The 8002-nt window shown below is 40.2% G+C and overlaps 1 protein-coding gene across 1 annotated transcript in view; it reads right to left on the bottom strand.

Moving 5' to 3' along the window:
• The window catches only part of aldh1l1 (aldehyde dehydrogenase 1 family, member L1), a 35989-nt gene that overhangs the window by 12873 nt on the left and 15114 nt on the right, over nt 1-8002 (bottom strand). Inside the window, exons 12-13 of the mRNA XM_014021592.1 lie at nt 4114-4241; nt 665-815 (exon numbers count right to left, since the gene is read on the bottom strand). Of these exons, the coding sequence (XP_013877046.1) occupies nt 665-815; nt 4114-4241 (279 nt within the window). The remainder of the gene's footprint in view (nt 1-664; nt 816-4113; nt 4242-8002) is intronic.

The following is an 8002-nucleotide window of genomic DNA, read 5'->3' as shown; positions in this document are numbered from 1 at the left end:
CCCCCCATGACCGGGCCACACGGGAGTCACTTGTGGGCCAAATGTGGCCTGTGGGCCTTGAGTTTGACACGCGGTTTAAAACATTTGCACGGTACTATAGCTATGAAGTTCTTGTGCAATATGTATAATCAACCAAAAGTCTTTTTGCCAGTCTCACACTTGAGATGTTCTCAATGATGGTTTGTTGTGTGCTGATTGGATGAGTGTGTCATTAACGAGGAGGCGTGTGTTAACAGCAGACATTTAAATAATGCTTGGTGTGCGACACTTGATTGAACATCAGGTGTCCTGGTGGAGACGCTGACTGGGATATTTATCAACTTAACGCTTTATCAGTGTGAGTACTTCTTTAAATTTAAAACTACATGTAAATCTAAATATATTTATAATGTGATATTTACAACTACAATGTGTATTTCAGTTATGTCCTGAATGTAATGCTTTTTCACTTGTTCAATAATAAATTTAGTTAGAAACAAAAATGACAGTTTGCTGTTTTTAGAACTTGCTTCCTGTGTTTCAGATGTGTTTTTATCATTCAGATGTAATCAACAGGGTTTTATCACGTTTGTCCAAGCCCACCCACACAGTTTCACTACTGCCCACCACAGCTGTTTGGTATCTAATCTTAGGAATGATGTCTCAGCTTTATCAGGTGTCTCACTTGGATCTTGTCACACCAGCCTGCAAAGTAGTGGAATGTCTGAATAGACATGCCCACATGAGTCTTCAGGGCCAGAGTGTAAACAGCTCCAGAGTCCATGCTCTCAATGGTAGCCAGCTCCTCCTGGTGTTGCTCCATGAGGTCAGCCAGTCTGAAAACACAGCAGTATGTTGTTTACTTCATTAGTTTTAGTTTGTGAGTTTCTGTAGAACAAGTGTGTACACTGAGCGTTACAGTAGCAGAATACCACAGTACCAGAGTACCACAGTACTACAGTTAGCCAAAAGGTTGATTTTAATGAATATTGTCTTTGTATTGATGTTACAAATTCACCCTTAAACAAAGTACTAAATTATAACATCAACAAATTAACTTGTTCCTGCTCTCGGAGGAGTAAGACGCTTTTCCCCTCTCTCCTGCCCTTCCTTATCTTCCCTGCTTTGCTGCTCGGAGCCTTCTCTACGTTTTCATCCAAAACCAAAAATTATGAATATTTTAATTTTTATGGATTTGGTTAGCTGGTCTCTTAATAAATTTTTGGAACAAAGTTTTTTCTTCCATGGGAGGACATTGTCAAAGGTGGGACCTCTGTTCTGCTCTGTTCTGGATATATATTTGGACTCCGATCACTGGATTCTACAGATTGGCTTGGTGGTCTCCTGGTGTTCTTCAAAACATCGTCGGTGGCTTTTCATTTCCTGGCTGCCTGACCAATATGAAGGATTGCCGTTCTATTAGCACTCAGACTTTAGCCTTGTGCAAGCTGGAGTTGGTCTGCAAGCGGTTCTGCTGAGGGTTGTGGGCCGGCTGTGGTTCCTGGACTTTGCTGGCCAAATGGAATTGATCTTGGAGAAGCTGATAGATCAGCTTGGCAGAATTTGTCCACACTATTTGTCTGATTGGATTTGCCACATTGATTTGTACCAGCGGATCGTCTGCCTGCCCAAAAACACTTATTCTGTTCCCAAACAACTGATTACAGAATTTGGCTCTCCTACATGGCCTTGAGCTGTGGAACTAAATCTTCCTGGATGGTTACGTCGACTGAGGGTCTGCCCCAACCCACCCCCACCCCACCTCCTGTCACATTGTTGATATAATATTGTAGTGGTCACCTAGGGGAGGAATAAACGTTCCACCTGCCTTTGACCTTGACCACGGAAGGCCTCCTTTAAAGAACAGAACTCTGCTCGAATTATAGTTATAACATGTTTTCTTAAACAATAAAGAGACATTTTATTTCATTTTATTTTTTTAATCGAGATAATAAACAAAATAATAATGTTCTTCATATGTTTGATTTATATTTTTTAACTAAAAGTTATCTCTTAACTAAAAGTGATCATTTTATAAATCAAAGTTACATACTTTAATGAATGACAAGTTATTTTCTTTCATTATAACTCAGAAAAAAACAGAAAAAGATATTGTTCCAATGTTTCTTTATTTGTGTGTTTTAATCAACTGTTAATTGAATATAAGGTGATTAAATGTTTTCTGTTTTATTTTCAATTCAACTAAACAATAATTATTTTCTAGTTTACTATGTTTTACTATGAAAAATGTATGATTGTTGTGCTTAAGTTTAAACAAAATCTTAAGTTTATGTTATTTTGAAAAGTTCATGTTTGGTTCATTTTCAAGTCTTAAAACCTGCCAAGGTTTTAGCTGTTTTAACAGGTGTTGTTTTTGCTGACTGAGGCAGTATTCACCAGACCAGTGGAACTCTCCCAGACTAAACTTTACCTCCATCTTTTAATAACAGCTTCAAGGCCATGCCCGATGGTACCCTCTTTTCTCTCTCCCTCCTTTAGTACTAACAACGGGTGAGCCTCCCCAAACAGTCTCCATCTTCTCTTTGAAGAGAGAAGAGCTGAGATTTTCCTTCTCAGGAAAAACCAGCGTTCAGGTGATAAGATTTCAGCTCATTTTGCCAAGGAGCAATCTTATCTCCCAGTCCATGACACCTCCAGTTGTGGACCAGCAAACTCCAGGAAGTTTCATTCAGAACTTCTGTGAGATGCTTTTATTTTGATCTGAGTCGGTTGCGACTCTCCACGCATGAAGCCAAGAGACCACTAGACCCGAGCTAATCAACTCCTTGAAGTCTGGCAGCCTGGCCGGTTCTGGAATTTCAAAACGGATCCCAAACCTGACCCGGGTCAACTTCCATCACGCTTAACCTGACTAGAAGTCTGCAAAGGTAAAGCTGAACATGGTTGATTAAGAGAGCGTCTGAGTCCGGCTGTGCCGAACGAGACTTCCCAAAGCCTTCTGACTCCTCACATTGATAAGATTAAGTTCCCCTTACTTAATAACCTTTTACTCTCTAAATTCTTAAATCTTTCCCATATCCTGTCAGAAATCTTTAAGAATAAGTGCCTCAACAGTGGATTATTTAACATCTAAAGCCAAACGTTGTTGTTCCTGATAAAGTTGTCAAAATAAAGAGATTTAACACGTTCGCGAGTTAAATGTTATTGATTTCAACTTTAATAAACATCTGATCATCCCTCAATGAGTCTTGTACATAAGTAATTGTTTTTGTAAATAAATATTATTTATTTTTGAAAAAACTTTACTGACTATGTCACTCATTGGTTTAATTTCCTGATAATTACACAGAAAAGGTATTATTATCTGTATTAAATAACTCTCATTTCCTCATAACTTAAGTTATGAGAAGGATGTAGACTATAAATCTCTACAATATGATGTTTTGTTTTGTTTTTTTCCTCATCTTCCCTTGTGTGGTTTTTAGTTTTTCTTTTAAGGGTAGCACCTCCTCATGATGTCTTCATGAAGATGATCCTTGCTCTGTGCAGGGTCTGTGGCTGCATGACCCAGAGCACCTGTTCTCCTATGTTTGTTCTGTCTTCTTCTGAATGGGTGTTCTGAACTGTAACTTCATTGTGCTCTGTGCAATGACAATAAAGGTCTGTCTAATCTAATCTAATCTATTCATACTTTAAAGGCGTTCTAAATATGACAACCCAACAATTCCTTAAAAGCTAAACACAGGAGAAAAAATACACATACACACAAAATACTCCATTTAAATAAAATAATCCAATTGTAAAAAATATATTAATAAGAATCAGGTTAATAAAATGTGCAGGTAGCTCTGGTTTTTCAAGGCAAAAGGTGCTCACATCCAGAGACAATGGAGAACTTATAAGATACAGTATTTCATTACTAATTAAAAAAAAGACAATATTATTTTAACCAAACCAATGATTAGCACTTATTAATATTTCATTTTATTAGTCATTTATATTTGTATATAAAGTTTGCTTTGTTTTTTTTAAGGAAAATGAATAAATAGATAAATTGTACTCTACAGTGTTTTGCAAAAACCCTCATTTAGTAGTTATCACACCACTTCTAGGGAAAGCTGGTGATTTAAACTGAAGCTACATGTTATATAGGACATGAGACTCTGCTCTTACTTATAAAGGAGTCTGCCTCTGTCTCTTGGGTTCATCTTGCCCCACTCTCCTTGTTCAAACGCCTCCTTAGCAGCAGCCACTGCCCTGTCCACATCACTGAGCTGAGCCAGGGACACATCACAGATAGGCTGCAGAAAGACAGACAGCAGATACATTAATACAACAACAATAGGACTGATAGGCCCAGGTGAAAGTGAACAGCTGATGCATGTGTTTAAACAGAGTTTCTTTTTAAAACATAAAAGAAATAAAATGTGTTAAGTACCCAGTTTCACAGTAAGCAAAAATGTTTCCATTGTTGTGTTTGTTCTATCATCCATTATCTTCCACCATTTGTTCTGGAGTCAAGGGCCAGCAGGTGGAGCGGGGAGGTCCAGACCTCTCAGCCACCTCTTCCAGCTCTTCTGGAGAACCCTGAAGAGTTCTTAGGCCAGCTGAGGACTCTCTAGTGAATTCTGAGTCTTCACCCAGGTCGCCTTTCCAGACGCCAGAACCCCCTTAACTGGCTCTCGATGTGAGAGCTGAACTGCTCACCCTGCCTCTAAGGGAGAGTCCAGCTACCCTGCAGAGAAAACTCAATTCAACTCCTTTTATATCCACAGTTGCCTTTGTCTTCTACGTAGTTCTTCTGGGATTTCTCCCATAGACAAGGATTTCTTCGGGAGAATTTCATCCGGGCCAATCAGAGAACAGAACATCAATTTTCTGCACAGTGTCTGCGTGTAGTTTATTTTACCTGGACCAATCAGTAAACAGAAGGAGGAGTTTTGAACGACGTTGATTTTCTGCGGAGTGTCTGCTAGTTAGTTTAGCATACAGCAGTGGAGGAAGTGAATGAAGCCAGTCTGTGTTGATAAAGTTAGATTTATACTCGACGCGTCGCGCAGGGCACGAGGGTGCGTGCTCCAAAATTGACACAATAGAGCCGTCCTGCCCCTGCGTGTTGGCCCTGCACTCCGTTTTGGCGCGTGTTGTGCACCTTCGAGTTTTTGAAACTCCACAAAGGCTAGTGCGCGTGCCGTTGACAATAAACACGGAGCTGCTCTTGCCAAATGTATCCAGATGTATCAGCATTTGGATCATAAAGATGTTCAAATGGCACAGAATGTTTGGAAGCAGATCGCTGAAATGTTGCAGAAAGATGAATCTGTGTGCAGAAAGGCTTGGAAGAATGAATTGCATGTTCTGGTAATGTATGAAGTAAATTTACTTATCTATCAGGGTCAACATGGCTACCACAAGAGTGCCGCCTTTTTTTTTTCAAAATCAAAGCACACAATATAAAACTCTATTGCAGGCGGCTATAAAACCCGGTGCTGAGCTTCCAGGACCGGTTTCACCTGATCAGATCTGTTCCTTTTATTGCCTGGAACAGATCCATCAGGTGGGTTTCTGAATTTTATGCATTATTGCAGAAATATCGCCCACCAGTGGTTCAGGGGGCAGGCTGTTATAAAACCCGGTGCTGAGCTTCCAGGACCGGTTTCACCTGACCAAATCTGTTCCTTTTATTGCCTGGAACAGATCCATCAGGTGGGTTTCTGAATTTTATGCCTTTTTGCAGAAATATCGCCCGCCAGGGGTTTCTGGCAAAATCTGGGCGGGAGAGTGGGTGCTGGACGTAGGACCACGGTTCCACCTCACTGGATCTCTTCCTTTTATTCCCCTGCATCAGCACAAGCAGCCCCTGCTGGAAATCAGCAGTTTCACCCGCCGGAGCTCGCCCAACGACCTTTGATCGCTTATATCTCCACGTGGGAACATCCAAGGAACTTGCAACCACCTCCAGGTTGTAGAGGAGGACTGTAGCTTTCCAAAATCATCTCACTTTCCCGGATCCGATGCTCAGAGCCCGCGGGAGAAGCAAACGAAGGTTGAAATTTCCTCCCAAAAATGCGCGTAAAATGCACTAAATCGCGGGTAATTTGCTTATAGTTCTGCGGGGCAACGTCACAGAGACTCCATTCAAGTATCAGCTTGTAGGCTAGAGCCAGAGCTTTAAAACACAACCAGTCACTCTGGGATCCGATAATCCTAGCCCGGGGAGGGGGGCTAAAACCACCCCGGCGGAGGTCTGATGGTGCGTAATTTTGGAGGTTTTTCACTTATATCTCCGCGGGGGAACATCACAGGGACTTCATTCAACTTTCACCGTAGGGCAGAACAAGAGCTTTCAAACAAGACCAGCCAATCCGGGATGCAATGCTCAAAGCTGGCGCTAGAGGCAGCAAGGTTGCGCTGCGCGGGCACCTGGGAATCAGCTGGGCACCCCCTGAGCTACAGAGTTAAAATCAGAGACAAAATGGGCTTGGAAGAACTTCAAACCTATTTTTCTAAATATTATACTTTAATAAATCAAATTTGATATAAACTCTTAAATACATCCATCCATTATCTTGATCCGCTTCTTCCTTTCTGGGTCACTGGAGCCCACAACCAGCAGTCACAGTGCGAGGGGCGGGGTACACTAGGACAGGTCTCCAGTCCATCACAGGGACACAAACAAACAAGACAACCATTCACTCTCTCACTTACACCTAGGGACAATTTAGAGTCATCAGTTAACCTAACAGTCATGTTTCTGGACTGTGAGAGGAAGCTGGAGTACCCAGAGAAAACCCACACAAGCACGGAGAGAACACTCAGGTCCACGGGCCAGGATTTGAACTGGCGACCTTCTTGCTGAGAGGGAACTGTTCTGCCAATGATCCACCGTGCTGTACCTGTTTTAGTTGTGTAAGCCTAGCTGTACATCATCAACCTGACACCATGTTGAACAGTTATTTTCTTTAAGTTGAATAAAATACTTGGAGAAAGAAGAAAATCTGTCTTCATATTTTACTCATCAGGTTCAGTCTTTGTTCTTCTACAGCTTCCCAGCATGTCCTGAAAGTTCAGACCAAACCCTGTGAAACCTGTCTATCTTTGAGTACTTTATGAACAAAGGTGTAAGAACTGAGGAGTCAAGCATTACTGCACTCCAAGCAGTCCTTTGCAATATAACTATTGTGCACAGTGATTTTGTGATGATGATATTTTCACAACACACAGAATTGTGCTGCCCTATTAAAGATTTTTTGTTGCTGATGCCCATAACACTGTTTTTCCAAGAAACATTTGAAAAAAGAAAAAAGTAAAAGATCAAAACGCATATTGTGAATGCTTTGCAGTGTAGTAAATTTCTGAATTATTTCTAAACAGACTGTTTTTGTATCTGTCATGTTTCCAATATTATGTACCCCCAATAGTTAACTCATTCCTACACCCTTGTTTGAGTCACAGAGGGAAATTCCAAAACTTTCATTAACATAATATTAACAAACACATTAATCTGATTAAGTAAACTCACTGAACTCATCAAATAAACCACTTAAATTATCATTGTAACATTAAATAAATACATTAAACTCATGAATTAAATAATTAAGTCTTGTTAAATAAGCTAAGGTTATTAAATATGGGGCGCCAAGTGTAAAATGAAATGTTAAAAAATGTCACTGACATTTTATTATTTAGCTCACTTTTCTTACATTTATATCCTAAATCGAAATGTTTAAATTTAAATGTAACAGTTACACCTTAAATGTAGAAGTTCAGATTTAGGTATTTTGGAATGGAAAACAGTCTTTGCTGTTGGTGCTCGGCTCGTGTTATGACATCATTATCCTGAGACAATAGCAACCGCTAGCACTTGATCTGTTCCGTCAGCTCATTTGCGTATGTGCTAAAAGATATACTTTTGGGTTACCGGTTAATGCGCTTGATTTAGCACAAAATACTGAAATAACTTTTTCCATTCAGCGGGTAAAATAAGTATTGAACACGTCAACATTTTTCTCAGTAAATATATTACTAGAGGTGCTAATGACATGAAATTTTCACCAGATGT

The sequence above is a fragment of the Austrofundulus limnaeus genome, unplaced genomic scaffold, assembly GCF_001266775.1.
Source record: "Austrofundulus limnaeus strain Quisiro unplaced genomic scaffold, Austrofundulus_limnaeus-1.0 Scaffold298, whole genome shotgun sequence".
Taxonomy (NCBI): domain Eukaryota; kingdom Metazoa; phylum Chordata; class Actinopteri; order Cyprinodontiformes; family Rivulidae; genus Austrofundulus; species Austrofundulus limnaeus.
Note: the sequence above shows the minus strand (reverse complement) of the source record. Positions and strands in the feature narration are given on the sequence as shown.